Source organism: Nelumbo nucifera, chromosome 1 (assembly GCF_055504915.1).
Source record: "Nelumbo nucifera cultivar China Antique chromosome 1, China Antique-T2T, whole genome shotgun sequence".
Lineage (NCBI taxonomy): Eukaryota > Viridiplantae > Streptophyta > Magnoliopsida > Proteales > Nelumbonaceae > Nelumbo > Nelumbo nucifera.
The window spans coordinates 57065691-57087462 of NC_142649.1; the positions used below are offsets into that span (position 1 = coordinate 57065691).

A 21772-nucleotide genomic window follows, 5' to 3' on the forward strand; every position below is an offset into this window, starting at 1 on the left:
TGATGAAATTGTATGGACATTTTGTATAAGCCAACTCTGTATTGCCTCTCAACCGTTGGACAGCTGTTTTGTCTCGTGGAATTTGGATTTTGGGAGACAGTTGTCCGACTCTAATAGACAACACAGCAAAATCGGTTACAGTCTATAACAGAACAAACAGCCACTGTCGTTGACCTGGGCCGTTGAGAAGTCCATCAAATTGATTAAGAAATAAAACCACCACTACGGCCCAGGAGGGCCCAAACGGATCTCATCTACTAAATGGTTACCTACTCATCATGGCCCACCAACGCAGAGCGGTTGGAGTCTCGGCCAAGTTATTTATTTCCTTGACTACTGTCATGACACGTGTCACAGTACTATTGGTTGGTGGCTTCTAGAAGGTGTTAGAAGTTGGAGCTCGGAAAGAATCTTCCTTCGCTCAGTCGGTCCGTTCATATGGGAGAATCTCCTCTTGCATATAAAAGGAGTTCTCAGCTCTCTTCCCCCCCTCGTTCTCTGCTTGCACGATTCCTAACTTCAAACTTTCCCTCGTTTTCTCAGCGTTTCCAAGGGACGGTTCGCGTTTTCACGGCTCTTTTCCTTTTCCTCCAAGGTATTTTCTTAGCTTTGTTTTGTGCAATTGTTTATTTCAGATAAATTCTCTTGTAGTCTTTCCCTTTTTTCGGTTGGTTCTATGCTAATGGGTCTGATTCTTGTTGCAATTTTAGGAGCTAATATAAGTTTAGAATCCATAATCAGTTGAATTTGTTCTCTAGAAATTTTGATTTTGTCGGTGACAGTGAAGGTGGATAAGAAAATAATTCTGTGTTGACATTTCTATATTGGTTTGGTTAGTTAATTGGTTTTCAATTTATCGAGTTTAACTTCTGAGTGAGTTTTGATATTGATTAATGATATCTATAACATACTTCGGTGTTGTAATTCGCTGCGGAATTTCTGAAACTACGTGTTTTTCGTTGTATTCAACTTATTTCTGTTACTGAAACCATCTTTTTTTTTTTCTGAATATAGTTTAATTAGATTTTGCTGTATCTGTTTTCAGCACATTCAGCAATTCCAACTACTGAACTTGTATATTGGACTGTTTGGAGATGGCTGAGGTATGGGATCATTTTATTATGTCTACCCCTAAAAAAAAGACTTGGTCATCCTCTTTGTTAGCTCTTCTTTTTCAATTTATTTGGGTAGATCCCTCTCCCTCTCCTGCTCTCCCCCCTTCTCTCTTCAGTGTTAAATTCTTTTTCCATATGTATATTTGTAGAAGAAATAACTTATTGTTTCAGGATTATTTTTCTCTGCACTCATAATTGCCAAATTGCTACAGGATGGTTACAAGGTGTCCTTGAATGTTTATGATTTAAGCCAAGGGCTTGCTCGTCAACTCTCTACTACGTTCTTAGGAAAAGCTATCGAAGGCATATGGTAAGTGTTAGTTGTGCCTTGGGGAGGGAAAAAGCAGCATGTGTACTCGTATGTTTTGAAGATGGTGGAGGCTATTAATGATAAAAAAAAAGAACAATAGAAAGAAAGAAAGTTGAAGATGTAGAGTAGCTTGTTGATTAGTGGTTTAAAACAGAAGAAATTAATACCATATGCATGTTTGGTTGACACTATTATGTCTGGCTACTCTTCAGCAAAAGCCAATGAATTGTAGTTATAAACTAAGAAGGCAATTCACAAACACCTACAACCCATGTCATGTGTTAATACATGACAGTAAAGAAAAGTCCATGGAAACTAAATTACTCGTGATTATGTCCAAAATTCATAGTTCCAAATGGTGTAACCGGTATAACCTTTAAAATATTACACTATCTGCTTGATGTGCATAGGACTATTTTAAGATACGAAATAAATGTAGAAAAATAATAAGATGTACACTGCAAAGTCTCAGACGTCATTGTCATTTGTTAGCCATGTGACAAATTGATGCTGATGTTTTTTTTATTGCTTTCTTTTTCCCCTTTTATTATTATTAACTGGTGAAAAGAAAAATCGAATAAAGAATGATATATGATATGATAGACATAACCAGAACAATCTCCAGTTTCCCTCCTATTCTATCTAGAGAATCTGCCATGCCATTTGCTTCTCTTGCATGCTAGTTCAGGCTGGTTGTCAAAACTTTTGCTTCTGTAAACAGGAACCTAAGAGTCCAAGAAATTTCATTGCTCAAGGATCCTGATTGATGTCTCTGGTAGTCTATATTGATTGTGTTATCTGTCCATATGGCTGAAATGCTATACTTGAAGTAGATACTTTTAGAAAATCCCTTTTCCTTACATTGAATTATAGAAAGTATAAGACTTCTTTACCCTCTCTTTTACCTTTTTTATTTTTAAAAATACTCTTACTATATACAGTTAATTTATGGATAAGTAGGTTCCAGTTGTTACATGGCTATGCTCTTTTTTGGTTTTGTCCTTCCATTTGAAAAGCACCCTCTTTTACAAGATTATATTTTGTTCACAAGTGTGGGATGGGATCAGTCAAACACAACCACACGTTTAGACTACAACTGATTTACATGGTTTACCTTTAATTGAAGTCTAAACCCATTTTTTGGAACTATTTAATCAAGTGGTAGGGGCATTTTTACAGCTGCCATCTATAACTGCACAATTTGGTCTTCATTAGAACATGAATCCAGTATCAACTGTCATCCAAGAATTGTTAGCAGATGGAAAGATTTAATTATCTTAGATCCGTAGATGGGTTGTTGGTCACTGAACTTGATATTATTTGTAAAGTCTTGTAGGTACTTATAGTCTTTGGATTTTGATGTTCATGTCTGAAATACCTTACATCTCTTAGTGATCTAATACATTGAAAGCGATTGAATTCTCCCATCACTTTTACCAAAATAAACAAATAAATAAGAATCTCCCATCATTTGGTGTATGTAACTGAGGTGACTAAAAGAATGTCCTAGGTAAGCTGGGTAAAAAATGACCCGAAAGACTGACATGGAGAAAATGAGTTGGCTTTCTAATTGTGCAAAAAAAAAAAAAATGGAATGGCCTTATAATATGTACCTGAGATGACTAAAAGAATGTCCTAGGTAAGCTGGGTCAAAAATGACCCAAAAGACTGACATGGAGAAAATGAGTTGGTTTTCTAATCGTGCGCAAAAATGGAATGGCCTTACAATATTACCTGCAATGCATATTCTTTTAGATGGGTTATCTTTCAAACTACAATCCTTTTAATACTCTATATATTACCTGAGGACATGGTTGTTTCCTTCAGATTTGCTTTCTCTATATGGAAGGATATTGGTTTCTCATTTTTGGCTGCTTTAACCAGGCACACAGGTATAGTAGTTTATAGAAATGAATATTACTTTGGAAGAGGAATCCAACATTCACCAGTTGGAACTACACCGTATGGGACTCCAATTCGAGTAGTGGAGTTGGGTGTCACACATGTGCCCAAGGAGCTCTTTGAGGAATATTTACGTGAGATCAGTCCTCGATACACAGCTGAAACTTACAGTTTGCTGACTCACAACTGCAATAACTTCTGCAATGAGGTTGCCCAGTTTTTAGTGGGTGTTACCATCCCTAACTATATATTGCAGCTTCCTAATGAAGTAATGAGCAGTCCAATGGGTGCTCTTATAAGTAAGTTTTTCATCCATGTATATTTTTCAATTAGATTGCATATTTTCTCTTTATATGTGAATTTTGGAAGTTATGCCTGCTAACAGACTATTTGTGGAATCTTTACTGTTCGCCCCTTCCCCATCTTTGTTTTTTTTTCTAGGCTACAGCTACTACTATTGTGTGGTGGATCCTATCATAGTGCACTTTCTTTCGCTTATTTTTGTTCGTTTTTCTTATTATTGTGTATATGCACAGTGCCCATGATTCAGCAACTGGAAAGCACATTGAGGGTTGGTGCTGTACCCCAAGCTCCACAGTTTAAGCCTTCCCAGCCTACTACTCTCACATCAAGTTCCAATAGTTCCACTCGCAGCAGTCTGAACAAGTCTACCGGAGAAGGAACCAGTACCAGAGCAAAGGCCCCCTTGAAACCAGATGCAAATGGATCCGTATATTCTAAAAAGACATCACGAAAGCCTAGTCTAGACAAAAAAGTGCAACCTGCTGTCAAACCAGCTGGAGCTAAGGTTAATGGGGCCTCCGGAGATCCCCTTGGGACTGCCAGGAACAAAGTGCAGGAGGAGATAAGCAGTGAATTTGCTGCAATTATGGCGACTGGAACACTGAGAGCAAGTGAGGCGGCAGCACTTGCTACAAGAAGAGTGATGGAAAGACATGGAATGATGAATGTGGTCTTGCCACAGAGCTAGAATGGAGAAAGGGTCCTTACAGAAATACGAGTTTGGTGTTCCAACTAAATTGCGGGATAGAAAAATTCTATCTACAATCCTTGATGTTATAATGGCATTTAAAATTCAACCTCAGTTCACTGATTCTGGCCTTCTGGGAAGTGGAAGTGTGAGAGGAAAGAGCCATGAGTATGCGAGAAAGTTAAACTGCAACAGATACTCTGACTCCAACATGACGATGATGAATCAGTAATGGAACCTTTCTTCTATACTTTTTGCTTATAAAACCATAATAAATCAGTAATTTTTAGTAAAAAATAATAAATCTCTTAGGGAAGCTTTCTTTTTCTACTATGCAAAACAAATAGGCGTTGCCTTTAAAACAGATTCTCAGCCTAAGGTTCTCCTATTTGGCACATGATTACCAATCTCTATGAAAGGCGTTTCTTCCATGTTAGTGCCATGGTTTGCTTTTTCTTATTATTTGATTGGACATTTTAAGACATTTCAAAAAACACATTATGAATACTTATTAAGAAAAAACCATTGACATCTCTTGTAATGAAATAACATTTTCAGCTGTTTGGTCATGTGGTGTCTATTTGGCACTAAATAATGGAAAAACTTTGGCTGTGGCTTAGAACATTTTTTGAAATGCCATGTTATCATAAAGTGGGGCAAAATAGTAATTGCCCCTATTTCTTTTGAACATGTCTAACCTAAAATCACTTTCAACAGCATCGGCTGTTGTCCCCCAACAGCCAAATTTAATTTCTAAATATAAAATATATACAAAATTCAGAATTATTTTATTAAATTCTAAAGTGTGGCCAAGAAAATGGTAAGAATAAAATATTCCCAAAATGTATTACAGTAGAAGTCCTTTTTATCCCGGAACCTGAGTTCTGTGTATTGCAAAAGAATTACAGTTTAATGGGTGTAGTCCGATAACAACTTTGAAATTTTTGCTTTTCAAGGGTCCCCTTAAAGCATATTCAGCATTAAATTAAAATGTTATCTGATATCATCTTTCAACAACTTTGCCACTAAACAGTTAAGTCCGACATATCCTCATATAATTATATACTAGCGAAGTAACCTGTTCTCAGCACGGGAGTGAGAAAATAAAATGTAAAGTAAAAATTGAGTACGGTTCAATTTCAACTAAATTTGTAAGAAAGATAAACCGATTAATCAAATATATGGTTTTACTGTAGAAAAAAACGGACCAAATTAACTTGAAAAAACGATATTGAATTACTAGGCACTAAATTAGGATTTCTACAGTTCATGAGAAGAGAAACGAAACTTTATCAAATTTCATAACGTAGACAAATTGAAAAGGCAATTTGATGAGAAGGAATGTCATTATTAGAGAAGAGATACCATAAATACTAAAGCTCCAATGCATATAGATTCAGAATATCTATGAATTGAATTGCAAGAAATTCAGAAACAAGCAATAAGGCATTTCATCAAAAAAAAAAAAGAGAAATTAACCAAAAAAAATTAGATCCCAAATGTTCTAAGAAGAAGAAACCGCTTAAGTGTAATGCTACTAGATGCAGTCAATTGCAGTTTTCAAAAATCAACCAAGGATTTATAAGCGGCAGCTGTTTAGTATTGGAATCATTTTGAACTCATCCACCTCTTTAGATCCCAAGCTCCACGACCAATAAAAAAAATAACATGAAGTCTTAGCAGATTATGGATAATGTACTGAAGAAGACATTTTAGTGAAAAAACATGAAGTTTCAATTTTTCACAAATAATTTCCAACTTAAGAGAAGAAACTTTGCAGAGCATAGTACCTAACAGAGGAAAACCAGCTAATATATTTGGATTCTCAGTACTAATTCCTCCAACAAAAATAATTGTACACATGGCAACTTGTTTTGGTGTTGAACCCCCAAAAAAATGTTGGTGTTCTTTCTTCGTTCCCTCCTAATCCTTGGTTCTTCACCGCATGTTTTCAGTGAAGCCCAAAGCCCTTCTATAGTTCTATTCTTCTATCCGTGGTTTTCAAAACTGGACTGGAAAACCGGTCACTGGTCACCAGTCACCGGTTCTGTTTTTTCCCAAACCCGTTTTTTCCCCAAAACTGTTGATTTTGGTCAACACACCGCTGAACCAGCCAGTTAAACATTTGAACAGTTTTGACTGTTTTTTCAAAATTTTTAATTTTTTGTCACAATGGGCCAGCCATTTGGGTTGAACGGTTGGGCTGTTCGAACCAGTAACCGGACCCCTGACCGGTTCTGTTTTAAAAACCATGCTTCTATCATCATCATTATATAAAAGAGGGGGATAAGGGTCATATTATGGACATATTATACTGAAAAAGAAAAGAAATAGAAAACCTTCTCGCTGGATCATCACTGCTATAAATAATGCCATTATGTTGAAATTTGCCCATTAATGGAGAGCGGGTGGCAACTGGCAAGAGTGGGGCTCTGTCTCTGTGATGGGGACCATGGGGTTTGGGCTCGGCGCTGCTGGGTTGTAGGAAATGTTGCAGTCAGTTTTCCCAGATTGATTAGATGTTATATCTTAATACAGAATCAGGATACATAATAGATGTTGTGTCTGTGATGACTAACTAAGACAGTTGGAAGTTGGAAGTAAGAAATAGATTACTGTTCGGTTTCTTCAGTAATCTCCTGCAACACTAAATACTGTAGAGCCGTGGAGAATTTTGCAAATCGCTTTCTGTTTCTCGTGGAGCCACTCTCCGGAGCACTGCCGCTGCTTGTCAGAATGAAGGATCCCGATCCATCCCCTAAATCCAGAGACTCAATCTAATTACATTCTTTTACAAGTCAAACGAAGAAAAAAAGAAACTGGGCGGAATTGGCAAAGTCTGGGAAAAGATTGAAAAGTTGCCAGTAAACATGGATGGACTAAGAAAAAATGGGTTGGAGGGTTTTAGGGATTTGGGTTAGGGTTATTAATACATCTTGTAAACTAACCTTCGACGGTAAAAATGGAGGGAATCCATCTCTTGTAGATGAACAACAACCTTGGAGTATCGCCATGGTGGGTATCGGATAACAAGAGCCTGCAAGGCTCTCCTGATGCCGAGCTCTCGCTGTTACACATAAAGAGTTAAGAATCAGAAGAAAACAACCAAACAACGCTCCAAGCACCGAAAAGGTAGACTATGGGAACAGAACAGTTACTTGGCATGGGCGATGGCATCCCGGCACAAGGCCAGAGTTCGAACCATGGCGAGGTCTCTTCCTCTTGGATTACCCAGTCTCTCTTTACAATTCCTGCAAGTAGTAGTGTGGAGCCAAAATGACAAAACCGAAACCGGGATAGTTCTCGATTCTGAAGATCACAAGCACAAATACATGACTGACTTGACTTACTTGTCATCAAAGAAATCTCCGAAATCATCGATTACAACGGCTGTTGGGTAGGTTCCGAGTTGGTGCAGGTGAAATCCAGCCAAGTATTTGTTGATCCCCTCGTAATCTTCTACATACCTGGCAACGAACAGAAACACTTGGATATATGTAAATTATTAGTAAGGAAAAGGGAATTTCTTGATATCCCAGTGGGCAATGCTCTTACTCACACTCACTTCATCCGTATTCGGTTAAACACATCAGAAGAGGCATCGATGCCCTGCAAGCAACATTCAAAAATGAATTACTGATTACATTACATACAGATACAGGTTAAAATGGAAAGAAAAAACAGAGAGTGAGAGAGAGAGAGTAGTAATAAATGTAGAATACCTGGGATAAGTAAGGGGGTTTGGACTCTAACCTGCGGCGGTTGCAGATGAATACGACATGACGATGGGCGGAGCTACTGTAAGCGGAATTAAAAGCGAACTGGAAGAGGAGAGATGTCTTCCCGCATGAGGGAGGCCCTGAAAGGAGCATCATTTGGCTGTTGCTGCATTCCTTTTCTTTCTCAATTTGTTGTTTCGTGGATAAGAAGAAGAACCTCTCTACCATTCTCCCAGCAATTTGGGTGCGAACGTTAAGCAGAGTTTGAGGTTTGCCGAACTCACAGGAACTGAAGAACAAATGAACTCCGAGTAAGTGCACTGATCTGATTCATTTCAAGTTTTCAACCGTACCAGAGAGGGACAAGGACTCGGACGAGAGAGTGAGAAGAGGGAAGTAGGGGAAAAAGACACGTGAAATGAAAGGATAGGTGATTGGTTTCATAGGGAAGGCCCATCCCGTTGTTTTCGCACGGAGATAATGAATACACGTGTGGATACCATTTCTTTCGGGAAGAGAAGGCCACGTCGCCTTAAGGGCCCATCCCGCTTTATTATATGTAATAGATATGGCATAATATAACAATTGATTAATTGAATATATCATAATATAGTTAGTTAATATAATATATTACATTTTACGTAATAGGATATAGAACGTTTAAAATACATAATAAATAATAAAGAAACAATACAAAATATTATATGTTAAATAAATAATATGATAACATTATTATACTTTGTATTCTATATTATATATTAACATCTAAAATAACATTATAAGTATCATATGTATTATAGAAAATACTTAGTATAAACAATATTATACTAAATATGTTCATGATTGTATAAAACATAATTGCATTATAATTTATTTTATATATTAACTTATCAAAAAATTATTTTATATATTCAGGGGGTAAAAATGTAAAATAAGCATTTTTAGAGATTCCAATGTCAACACAAAACTTGTGTGCTCGATTAACACAAAATACAAAGATAAATCACAAAAGGAATTTGTAATGAGCAAATTTGAACTCTCCTTGATTTTGCTCGATGGCATGAGCATCCTCTGATTAATGGTCAAATTTGATGAAAACGAGGGTTGTTAGCATATTTTTCATACTTTTCAAAGTGTTGATACAAATTTCTTTGATTTTGGCATTTTTGAAAAGTTGGTGTAGATTTCTTTACTCCAGGCTTTGCACTTGTCAGTTGTGAAGAATGCTTCTATAAGAAGCGCCTTTTTTGCAATGGCTTGATCTTCTTAGGATAATTGAATCCAAGTTTGAAGTAGAGTTGAAGATTGCAAGAACTAGTTTGTGATTGCTTGCAATTCTAAAGTATTTGTGTAAGTGAATGAGAGCTTCTCTAATGTGCAAGCATGATTGTGAAAAAGAGAGACCCTTTCTTCTTCTTAGGCTGCAGCTTCAACCCACTTTGCTAACATCCCATGTAAATGGAGTGTTGAGTTAGGGTTAACTCCTAAACATGCTTTGTTATGTAGGAATTAGTGGTTTTGCTAATGGACCATCTTGTTACAATAGGACATGTGTCTAATTAGACTTGGTACCCCTGGATCCTTGGGCCATGGGTTATATTTGTGTAGAAGACTTGGGCCCCTGTCCATGGAGGCCCATATTAATTTAGAGGCTACTATGTAAATTAAGCCCATAATTTTGGCCAAACAACTTACATGTCTGCATCCAACATTTAAAATATCAAACAAAGTAGAAAAGTAGCTTTTGACAAGTCAAACTTAGTATACTTTTACTTTTCACATAGTTCAGATTACCAATCACCACCTTGTTCTTTAACAAATTAGGTGATTATGTTGGGTTAATAAAGTTTGTAGAGCCTGCCCAATTTTGATAGCCAAAATTTTCTAATTCTCCTCAGTTGCATGGGTCAAAAGAGGCATAAACCTTAGGTCTAAAGACATAAGCCTAAAAAATCAGTGGCAATTGTGTTATTTAATACTAAAAAATTATTTGTTTTATTTTATGTTTAAAACATATGAGAAGGGCACTTCGATAATTATGGATCTAATAGAAAGAGCAAAATGAAAAGCAAATAGGGCAAATATAATTTTTGGTTTCTCTTAGGATTTTAGACGACGAGTCCAACACAATAAGGTCTGAAAAGAACTTTCTTTGTTCTCTTCAAAGTTCGCATCAGCGCCCCACAGCCAGGAAAACCGGATTCACTCAAATTCAAATTCACTCCCCACATAATCAAAGCGCGAAGGTGTCCTCCCGCACATGCTGCCAAATTCACTCAAAAAACCCAAATCCCATTCCGCTTTGACCTTCTCTCAACCTCAACCCTTGTTCTTTCTCCTTCTGTATCCATCTCTTCTCCATTCATCAAATTTATTTCGTTTTAATAGAAAGAAATGCACAAATACGACTGAAAGCTTTAGTAGAAATTGCAATAGACAAATGCAACAAATTGGTTGAAATGCCAACCAAAGCTATAAATTTGTCTGTATGAGTTTCCAGGTACTTTATCAAAACCTAGAAGAAAACCAGGATCAATAAAACCTACATGCAAAAATGAAGGTCTCTAACCTCAGGTTGCAATGATGATATAGGAAAATATGGAATAAATTAATAAATCAAACTATAAAAATAAGTATAGTGTGGTAGAGCAGCAGTATAAGTGTATAACAGTTCGCCAGTTATGATATAGAAAAAAGTCAAAAAACCTTCATGTTCACCGGTGATGGTTCTCATGTTCGACAGCATAACAATACAAAAATTTGAGTATGGTAGAGGGAAGAGGAAAAAACCGCACCTATTCAATGTTGCCGGTGGTCGCCGGTGATGGATACCTCCCTTCTTTGTTTTGTAGTGAAAAAAAAAATAATATAAAAAGCTGTAATGGAAGTGAGATAGACGGGGGAGTTCATTACCTCCAGACGGTGTGACCACCGGAACGAATGTCGGCACTGGAGAAGGAGGTGGATTCCGAGCTCGTTCTGGACTCTCGGACGAGAGATGGAGATGGAAGGAGAGAGAATAGGGGTTGGGTTGAGGTTGAGAGAGGGTCGAAGCGGGAATGGGATTTGGGTTTTTTGAGTGAATTTGGGAGCTCCACACGCGTTAATGAGTGGCATGTGCGGGAGGACAACTATTGTACTTTGATTGTGTGGGGCTCCTGTGGGGCCGCTGATGCTAACTCCAAATAAAGTGTTTTTTTTTTTCTTATTAATCTACATTTTTGGGTGATCAGAAATTTATCACCCTAGGTTTATTAGTTTTCTATATTTTCTTGTATTTACTCTATTTTTGAATATGCAAAAAATAAGTTTTTGAATATGCATCTTCACAAAACAAAGTAAAACACTTCAAGTTTGATTCAAGAAAACACCCATTTCTGAAACCAATAAAAATATGTTTTAAAAAACATAAACATTTTTCATTTTCAAAAGGCTAAGTTGGGCTATTATTTTGGACCCTTTAATTAAAACAGACTTAAAACTCCTATTGGCTTCATTGGCCCAGATTTAAACAGACATGGGTTTAAAGTATAAATAAAAATAAGAATAGAAAAAAAAATAAATAAAAGAAAGGTCAATAACTTCTGATATTTGATCAAAATGGTCTCTATCAGCTGAGTGTGGTATGTTTTATGAAACATATCAAAACTAGGGGTGGCAAATGCATAGGTTGGTTTGGATTAGATGTGATCCACCCACATTAATTGAGGACCCTTATATTTTGTATATACATGAGTTGCAACTCAACCTAATTCATCCATTTTTACCCATTTGATTTTTTTTTGAACATTTAAGTGGCTATTTGGTATCATTGTCGTTTCCTGGAGCAACAATGTTACATAGGAAAAAACGGTGCTCCAGGAAACAATTATCTGTTTGGAACATTTTTTCATAGAAAACGGTGTTCCATGCCATGCCTTGGAAATCGGAAGGCATGGCTTGGAGCAACGCCAAATTTGGCGTTTCCTGGAGCTGCAGCTTATTGCTGCCAATAGCAGTGATGTGGCACTGGACAATGGGTAGAAGTGAAGAAAACGTTCCTTGGAGCATTGGTACCAAACATAAAAAGTTGTTATTGCTCTAGGAAACGCCCTACTTGGCAGCAACGATTCCAAACAAAAAAAGGCACTGTTTGAGAAAACAATGCTTCTAATCCACACATCAGCAGTGCTGCAATTGCAGCATCGATGCCAAACATATACTAAATTAAACTATATAAACAAATCCCTACTAAGAAAAAAAATTCTTTATTTTTTTCTGTATTGCAACATGTCGTTCCATGGAAATAGAAAAGTTGAGATTCATTAAAAAGTAAGAGAGAGAAAGATAATACAAGAGAGAAAAAAAGATAAATGAAGAGATGATAGAGATAATATAGTGAAATGGATGAGAGAGAGGATAGAGGAGAAGAAAACGCAGGGGAGAGAGAGATGTGAAGAAGGAGAGGAAAGAGAGAATTTATAGGAGAGCAAAAAATAGGGGTGCAACTTGGATTTGGGTGGGCTCGAAGAAGTGTAAAATGCTAAATCAGGCCAACCCAAGTTGCACCCCTAGGAAAAATAGGGAATAAGGAGAGAAAAATTGAGAGAGAAAAGAGAGAAGAGAGGAGAGAGAAGATTAGAAGAAGAAATTAAGGAAGAGAAAATGAATTTTGGGACATTTTAAAATTTTGTATTTCATTTTCATGATTAATAAAATGAATTCTTGTTTATCACACTTATTTTTCTTTACTATGATTAATATAAATATTAATGAACTTCTATATATATATATATTTTGTGTTGTCATCATTTTTTAACTTGATAATTTTGACATCAAGGGTCGATAAATATGACCCAAAAAGTTGAACGATTGACCTGACACTAAATAGGAGCAATCTTATTTTTGGGACAGCTTCAAATTTTGTATTTCAGTTTCAATATCAACAAAACAATTATTATTTATCACATTTATTTTTCTTTAATATGATTAATACAAAATATTAGAGATGTGCCCATTTTTACATCTTTTATTTTTTTTTATTTTTTGTATTTATTTATATTTTAAATGCCTTGTTATTTAACTAGTTATTCCATTTGACCTGAATGGTTGAATTGCTCACCCTCCACTATGATGGAAGAACAATTGATTTTTTAGCCAGTTTTAAAAAAACATGGGTTCTATATTGTTAAAAAGTATTGGATATAGGTCTAATTGATAGAATTTATTGGTAAAATAATAGTTTAAATATAAGATTCAATGAAATAGAATGGGAGTTAATAACCAAATATAAAATTTAATGAGAGGAAATTGAATGAGGTAAATAATAGTAGTTCAAATTACATATTCTACCCTCATAATTAGAGAAACTAAAAGCAAAGTCGAGGTATTTTAGTCAAGAATATGATTTAATGAAAGACAATGGGATTAATACTATAAATACAAGACTTAATGAGAGTTAATTAAATGAGATGAAAGTAATAGTTCAAAAATTGCATTTTAGCTCTCACAGTTAGAGACGGGTCAAATTCAAAAATAGGGGTATTTTATTCAAACAAAAGTTCAACATTCTCATTCTTATGTCTATGTCTATATACTTGACTTGAGCTCGGTTGAGTTTTGATCTTCATAATTGAACCCGACTTGACTCGTCTCAAGCCAATTATAAATAAATTGCTATTAAAAATTATAAAGAAATTAATACTTAAATATTATAAATAAAAATATATTAGAAAACTTGATGATATGTTAAAATTATAAATAAATCAATGTTATGAAATGTTATAAATAAAAATATATTACGAAACTTGATTATAAATAAATCACTAAATATTTATTTATTTATGTTATAAATAATATTTTATTAGAAGCTCGATTAGGCTTACAAGTTACTCGAGCTGGGTATTAAGAAGCTTAAGCTTTGCTTGACTAACTACTTGACTTGAGTCAAGCTTGACTCAACTCGATAATCTTCGAGTAGAGTTTGAGTATTACTATTTAGTGAGCTGAACTCGAGTAGCTCGTGAGTTGGTTCATAAAGAGGGTGGCGAGTCTAGTTATAAGGGTGGCAAGTTCATAAAGAGGACACCTCCCTTTCCTTGCTTCATTGTGAAGGGAAGCATTGGACTAAAAGCTACCTAGCTATGGGAAGTTGAATGCTTTCCTCACTAAACTTAGTGATGGCGAGAATAACGATGAGGGGGACTTTGAGGAGACAAGAATGGGAGTGCTACAAAGGATAAATGCTATGAAGAAGAAGGTGAACTTGCCAAAATCACCTAAGTTTACTTATAAGGGGTTGATATACATGAATGTTTCCCCAAATGGACAACCCACAAAGGCCATGGTGGATAGAGGTGCTATGCACAACTTCAACTCCATTGAAGAAGCCACTTGAGTGGGACTTACATCGACCAAAAAACTTGGTTGGTTGAAGGCTATGAACTCCAATGCCAAACCTATATAAGGCATAGCTTGAGGGTTGGCCCTACAAATTGGCAATTGGAAAGGAAAGATTGATGTTTCAGTAGTACCCATGGATGACTTCTAAGTTGTCCTAGGCATGAAATTCTTGACACAAGTGAATGTAGTATCCATATTTATGCCTTAACTTAGTATGCATCTTTGAAGACCAAGTCCCATGCATGATATAGGTGGTGCTAGAGACAAGGATTACCCCCAAGATGCCCTCAACCTTACAATGGGGTGTGAAAGGATGAAACCACTTGCTTAGGTTGGTGGACTATAGTACGCTAAACCAAGCTGCAAAGGGCATCCTTCTAGCAATTGCAATGATCTTGGATGAGTTTAAGGATGTCGTGCCCTCCAAATTGCCAAATAAGTTGCCCCAAGGAGAAATTAACCACAGAATTGAATTGGAGACTAGTGCCAAACCCCCCAACTCGTCTACCATACTGAATGCCTATTCTTAAGTTTGTTGATCTTTGGAAGAAGTTGAACGATTTGTTGGATACTGGGTTCATCCAACCTTCTAAGTCCCCCTTTACAGGACTTGTGTTACTCTAGAAGAAACATGATGGTTCCCTCCAGCTAGCTTAGCACTGATTATGGAGCACTGGACAAGTTCATCATGAGCAAGTACCCCATACCCTTGGTAGCTGATCACTTTGACCAACTTAGTTAGGCCAAGTACTTCACTCTTAGGTTTGACTACTACCAAGTTCATATTTGTAAAGGTGAGGAACCAAAAGCCACTGTAACCAGATATGACTCATTCGATTTCTTGTAATGCCCTATTACATTTTGTACCTTGATGAATAGATTATCCTTAGATCAATTTGTTGTGTACATTGATGAAATTGTAGTTTATAGTAGATGTTTAGAGGAACAATTTGGCCACCTCGGCATTGTTTTTTAGGTTTTGTAGGACAATAATTTGTTTGTTAAGAAGGAAAAGTATTCCTTTGCTATAAAGGAGGTGGGATTCTTAGGACATGTATTTCGAGTTGGCACAATTAGCATAAACCCAACCAAAGTTTAGGCTATTCAAGAATGGGAGCCTTTCATCAAGGTCACTAAATTTTGTTCCTTCATTGTCCTTTATGAATTACTATTGAAGATTCATCTTCGGGTTCTTAGCATGAGCCACTGCCCTTATTGACTTATTGAAGAAGACAAGCACTTAGAGTTGGATTAAAGCGTACAAAGCATCTTTTGATGGTTTAAAGCAAGTTGTTTCCGAAAAACCTGTTCATGGCTTACCAAATCCCATCAAGCCTTATGAGTTGATGCTTCATACTTTGCCATTGGTGGGGTTTTGATGCAAAAAGGACATCTCATTACTTATAAGAACCATAAATTAAATGATATTGAGAGGAGGTACATTGTGTAGGAGAAGGAAATGATCGCCATCGTGCATTCCCTTTGTACTCGGTGATACTATTTACTTGGTTCTAAGTTTGTGGTCAAGACATATAACATATATAGCTACAAGCTACTTCCAATCGCTGAAGAAGATGGGCCCCAAACAAGCTCGATGACAACAGGATTCTTAGCAGATTTTGACATGACACTTAAGTACAAGCCGGGGCTGATAAACCAAGTTGATGCATTCAGTAGAAAGGCCGAGTTAGCAGCATTGATTGTATATAAGGGTCCATCTACTAGCCAAGTTAGTCTGAACCTTATATATCACATTAGAGAAGGTGACAAGAAGGATCCCACAATTCAAAGCTTAGTGATGGTGGCTCATGAAAGGAAGGCCAAATGATTCTGGGTTAAAGACAATCTCCTCCTAACCAACGGGAGACGAATGTTCACCCCAAGAGTTGATGATTTGAGAAAGACTATTTTATCATCTAGGGTGGTAACATACCATGACAATCTATATATTTACATTAACACATATTTGCATCATTTCCAAACGCAGCCTAAGGATTAAATTGCAGCTACCTTCTAACTTCCTGTGACATCGGTATTGTCGTGGACGATCGATGAATCTTGAAGCTAAATTTAATCCCTAAGACAAATTAACGTGATAGGTTTTCTGAACCAAGCTTCTTAACTAATAACTACTGTTTGGCTTCAATGGAAATAGTACCAGCTGGGTATACTCCAACATGAGCATTTAATTTATTTGCACAGTTCTGGGCCTTCTGGCCAAGCAAATGTAGTAGAGATTCTAGAGAAAGAGAGAGAGTAAATTCTTGGTGGTACCTTTCCACTGTCAAGTGTCAACATTAGGAGAAATGCCATTGAGTAGAGCAGAGGCTAAATAAATGCGTGCATGTAGCTTTTCCACTATACATACATATATATATATAGGCCCGTCCACGTAGTAGAATATACCATTGTTATAAGATCATATCTCATCACTTTCTGAAAAACTAAGGAGATCCAATGGCTTCTTCTCATCGTTTTTACAGAAGGGTCCAATGCGTTAGAGAAGATATATAGAGCTGATAATATATATAAGATCATATATAGAGCTGATATATAGTGCATGACAACTAAAATTCTAATTGTACCCTCTCTCTCTCTCTTTCTCTCTCCTCATAATCCATTGATAACTCAGTAAGAGGTACAACTGCTGTCATAACAAAATTTAGAAACAGAAGAAAAACAGTTTTCCATGGACCACCTTGGGTTCTGAAATTCTTGAGAAGTACGGAATTTCAAATTAGGAATACAGTGGTGATGAACAATCTCTTCCCAGGTCTGGCTAGCTTCACAAATACTGTTGGAATCAATTTGGATGAATATTTTATCATTTCTTAGTCTTCATTTGCTTGTACTGCAATGTCATTTGCAGTACTGGTACAAGTGCATGGAGTGAAAATGAAAAGAATGCTAATTCTTGTTCACTTTTGTTTTGGGTTTTACTTTATTTGGAAAAATCTTTGCTCCTGGATTCAAAACACCTTAATGATAGACACGTTTCCAGCATTTTATGAAGACTTGATTATTTTTTACTTTTACTTTTTATTTTTTATCCCAACATTCAACCTGATTATCTCCGTCTGTTGAATGCTTAATTAGAAGGATGCAAATTTAAGGAGCTTGGATGAACTTACCTTATTTTGCTTCAGATTTTATTTTACTTCATCTGCAATGCAAACAAATAAAGTAAAGGCAAAAACTGAAACAAAATTAAATCAGAATTTGCACTCAAAGTATTTTTACAATTGCACTCTCATAATTTTTGCAAATAAAATTGCACTGGAAAAGAAAAACCAGGCCCAAAGGAAAATACTCAGTCGGTCCTTACCATGCATGATCAGTATATATCAAAGTTTTCTCTTTGGTCAAAATGTGGTCCTCAGGAACCATTCTAGCTCAAAATAAATGCTGTACCAGTAAAATGACATTTTGTTCAGGCAAAGGCTTTGCCTCTCCAGAGTCATTTACTTGCCTCTCTGTATCTATTCCAAAGTCCAAACTGTGTGAAAAAGTTTCCAATACTAAAACAATTCAAAACCTCAGAAACGATTGATTGTAAATGGATGTGGAACCTCTTATTATCAGGGGCTATAGTGTTCCAAACCAAGAAAAATCAACTTACAAATGTGGTTTGCAGAATTGAATAATGAAACCCCACCTTAACAATATATAGTATCGTCAATATATAGAAAAGCTTCTTAGTGCCACAGAGTCCCTAACTGGATTAGTGCCACATAATCCCCAACTAAGAGAGCCCCTGAGCAATTCAGCATAAGTAGATGTAGATGATTTTTAGCAGACTCTTCTCTCCATTGTATATATTAATACTTTCATTACCTTACAGCTCCAATAGAACTTTTTTAAATAGTTCAAATTAATACTGTAAAACCAGAACAGTTGAAGATCATCACTACAACCTGATCTTAAATTGTGTCTCAATATAGTTAATCTCTTAGGTGGGACTCATCACTCATTCAAGTATTCATCCCAATCCGCGGAAACTGAAGCGCGTAGTTAGTTATGGGCCCATATCTATCTAGAGGAACTGTACACCACACCTGAACTTTAGAAGTTTTTCTCTTATATTATTCATTTATATATATCATTTCAACTTTGTAGATCGGCCAGACTTCGCTCAGGGCTCACCCTTCAACCAACACCTTAGAATCATGAATGCCCATGTATTGATCTTCTTGGTAAACTTGTATCGATACCCTTCTTGGGATTTGATCAATGGACAATGGATGAAGTCAAATTTCATTGAATTCAATGCTATTAGACTTCTCTGGATTTTGGACAAAAAAAAAAAGAATATATAGAAACAGATTTCTCTGGATTAGTTAATTTGTTTATCGATTAACCATCGCCATAATAAATGATAATAATCTAATAACCACCACCAAATCTCATCTGAATATGGAAAAAGGAATAGTAAAGCCTGAAGGGATGTAATTAATATTGGCAGCTTTTCTTCTTGTGAGATGGAGAACGCCATTAAATTGAATCACGTTGCAGACTGAAGCTATAGCGTGCTGGCCCTTCAACCAGTAGCCTTTTTAGGGAAATTGGCCAACTGGGGACGTATAGTTGACTCAGGGTTCTGGGAATTTAAAAGCCCTATACAAATCAAAATCACACAGTCAACATTTGGAAATTCCGAGTTGGAGAGGGACGGTTGGAAAATAATTACCTGCCCATTAACAGATGGGGATTCATTTACTCTGTTCTGGTGGGTGGTAGAGGACTAGTGGCGTATGGGGGTTGGTAAAAGCATCTCTTTTTTACACTATAAATACTGTCTCCATCTTTGTTGCACGACGTCTTCAACTTCGCTTTCTTGTCTTAGAGCTTCTCTGCACTCTGCTTTTCCTGGGTACGTACTAGGTGGTAGTGGTGCACTGGTGTTTACGATGAGGGTCGTTGCTTACATTGCAGTTTTTGTTTTGCTTGCTTTTCTGGTTAGCAATGTAGCTGTTGCTGATGTTAATGGTATTGAGGATGATAAACACTTCTTTGGACGTCGGCATGGCTTTGGATTTGGAGGAGGTTTAGGCCATGGGATTTATAAGAAGGGATTTAAACATGGTAGGTTTGGTAAAGGATTCGGGAAGGGTGGTGGATTAGGAGGAGGTTTTGGTGGTGGTGGCGGTGGAGGAGGTGGGCTTGGTGGGGGAGGTGGACTAGGTGGTGGTGCGGGTGGTGGGTTTGGTGGTGGAGCTGGCGGTGGTTTTGGTGGAGGTGGTGGAGGTGGTGGTGGGTTTGGTGCAGGTGGTGGTGCTGGAGCAGGTGGGGGACTTGGAGGCGGGGCTGGTGGAGGTGGTGGGTTCGGTGGTGGCGGTGGTGGAGGTTTAGGAGGAGGAGCTGGTGGTGGTGCAGGTGCTGGTGGCGGTTTTGGTGGTGGTGCAGGAGGTGGTGGCGGTCTTGGCGGTGGTGCAGGAGGTGGTGGCGGTCTTGGCGGTGGCGCAGGAGGTGGTGGCGCAGGTGGTGGTGCAAGAGGTGGTGGCGCAGGAGGTGGTGGTGGTCTTGGCGGTGGCGCAGGTGGTGGTGGCGACCTTGGCGGTGGTGCAGGAGGTGGTGGCGGTCTCGGCGGTGGTGCAGGAGGTGGTGGCGGTCTTGGAGGTGGTGCGGGAGCCGGTGGCGGTCTTGGAGGTGGTGCGGGAGCTGGTGGCGGTCTTGGAGGTGGTGCGGGAGCCGGTGGCGGTCTTGGAGGTGGTGCGGGAGCTGGTGGCGGTCTTGGAGGTGGTGCGGGAGCCGGTGGCGGTCTCGGAGGTGGTGCGGGAGCTGGTGGCGGTCTTGGAGGTGGTGCGGGAGCCGGTGGCGGTCTCGGAGGTGGTGCAGGAGCCGGTGGCGGTCTCGGAGGTGGTGCGGGAGCTGGTGGCGGTCTTGGAGGTGGTGCGGGAGCCGGTGGCGGTCTCGGAGGTGGTGCGGGAGCTGGTGGCGGTCTTGGAGGTGGTGCGGGAGCCGGTGGCGGTCTCGGAGGTGGTGCAGGAGCCGGTGGCGGTCTCGGAGGTGGTGCGGGAGCTGGTGGCGGTCTTGGAGGTGGTGCAGGAGATGGTGGCGGTCTTGGAGGTGGAGGTGGAGGTGGCTTCGGTGGTGGCGGTGGAGGTGGATTGGGTGGTGGTGCAGGCGCAGGAGGAGGGTTTGGAGCTGGAGGAGGTTTTGGAGGTGGTGCAGGTGCTGGTGGCGGGCTAGGTGGAGGATTTGGGGGAGGAGGTGGTGGCGGTTTTGGTGTAGGTGGTGGTGCTGGATTCGGGGGCGGAGCAGGTTTTGGTGTTGGTGGTGGTGATGGTGGTCGTCGCTAATCAACTTATTGACTTGGTTCAGTGAGCTTTAAAGACCTATCATAAATGCATGTATTCACTTTTGCATGTTTTGAGTAAATTGTTGATTGGAATTGGACTAAGCTTAATGCTATATTGCTTGATGCTTGCTACGAATAATTCATTCGTCAGTCGTCACTGGTCACTGTTAGGGTCTAAGAAAGAGCATTTCTCTATCAACTGTCCAGGATTTTGTTTCAAATTGGAATTCATACATCACACTCTCTGTGTGTGTATTAATTCTAAGTATCAATGAAGTTTATTTTAATGTTATCTCTCTCTCTCATCAGCAATTAATACCTGTCTGTAACCAGCTGCTGGAGTCTTTTTCCTTCAGTTTTAATGCACCAACTACTGTATTAATTGCCAAGCTACCTTGTTCTGGGAGGAAGAAGCTCATCTTACTGTGCTTTCATCTATAGAGTGGTGACTGGGAACCCATTCTCTTTTGCATCTTAAATCACATTGATTCAAGTATAGATTGTTACAGCACTGTCCACCATGTGCACATTGTCCAACATGCATCTTAAATCATGCATGTTCAAATTTGGTTTTAATGACATAGCAACCATGAACTCATTGGGTATTCATCTGTCATTCTTTGGTTAGACACCCTGAAACTAACCCCAAATTTTGTCTGCCGAATTCATTTTTTCATCCACTAACTTCCAAGATTCAAACTCAATTCAAAGTATGGAATTTAGATATGTAAATATCTTCACTCTGAGATGGTAGGACTAATAACAGAATTACAGAACTTCAAAGGCTTACCAGAAAAACAGCCCTTGGCATGAATATAGGATGCATGAAGTCTTATTACAAGCTAATTAAGATTTGGTTTATGTGGGTGCATGTATGCGCTTGCTTCTCTACACCTTAATTTAATAATTTCTTTTATCTTCTATCAAGTAAAATGCTCATGCATGAAGCTATTGAGGAAGTGGTTGCACCTTGGCAGTGTGCCTTTGGTTTCAACTTTTGGGTATGCATTACACATCTCCATATCAAACTGGCTGGTTAACTACTGGTAAAACCAT

At 38.2% G+C, this 21772-nt stretch overlaps 3 protein-coding genes across 6 annotated transcripts; 2 read left to right on the forward strand and 1 right to left on the reverse strand.

The window, feature by feature from the left end:
- Positions 1 to 441: 441 nt before the first annotated feature.
- Positions 442 to 4864, forward strand: LOC104589375 (uncharacterized). Of its 2 annotated transcripts, XM_010247675.3 has the most exons (5): positions 442 to 595; positions 1046 to 1103; positions 1328 to 1425; positions 3310 to 3626; positions 3864 to 4864. In XM_010247675.3, the coding sequence occupies exons 2-5, from the start codon at positions 1095 to 1097 to the stop codon at positions 4316 to 4318; spliced, it is 879 nt and encodes a 292-aa protein (XP_010245977.1). In that variant the 5' UTR covers positions 442 to 595; positions 1046 to 1094; the 3' UTR covers positions 4319 to 4864. The 2 variants fall into 2 exon arrangements, with proteins under 2 accessions (XP_010245977.1, XP_088752765.1); XM_088896639.1 differs by lacking the exon at positions 442 to 595 and having other exon boundaries at positions 1021 to 1103.
- LOC104589374 (uncharacterized) lies at positions 3752 to 11142 on the reverse strand. 2 transcript variants are annotated; one of them, XM_010247674.3, is made up of 7 exons: positions 10951 to 11142; positions 8041 to 8326; positions 7884 to 7927; positions 7669 to 7785; positions 7477 to 7569; positions 7267 to 7385; positions 3752 to 7076 (listed from the first exon to the last, which is right to left on the reverse strand). In XM_010247674.3, the coding sequence occupies exons 2-7, from the start codon at positions 8263 to 8265 to the stop codon at positions 6931 to 6933; spliced, it is 744 nt and encodes a 247-aa protein (XP_010245976.1). In that variant the 5' UTR covers positions 8266 to 8326; positions 10951 to 11142; the 3' UTR covers positions 3752 to 6930. The 2 variants fall into 2 exon arrangements, with proteins under 2 accessions (XP_010245976.1, XP_088753194.1); XM_088897068.1 differs by having other exon boundaries at positions 10833 to 11142.
- Positions 11143 to 19093: 7951 nt separating this feature from the next.
- On the forward strand, positions 19094 to 21008 carry LOC148803295 (uncharacterized). 2 transcript variants are annotated; one of them, XM_088886483.1, is made up of 2 exons: positions 19094 to 20454; positions 20485 to 21008. In XM_088886483.1, the coding sequence occupies exons 1-2, from the start codon at positions 19170 to 19172 to the stop codon at positions 20715 to 20717; spliced, it is 1518 nt and encodes a 505-aa protein (XP_088742609.1). In that variant the 5' UTR covers positions 19094 to 19169; the 3' UTR covers positions 20718 to 21008. The 2 variants fall into 2 exon arrangements, with proteins under 2 accessions (XP_088742609.1, XP_088742605.1); XM_088886479.1 differs by having other exon boundaries at positions 19094 to 21008.
- The last annotated feature ends 764 nt before the right edge of the window (positions 21009 to 21772 follow it).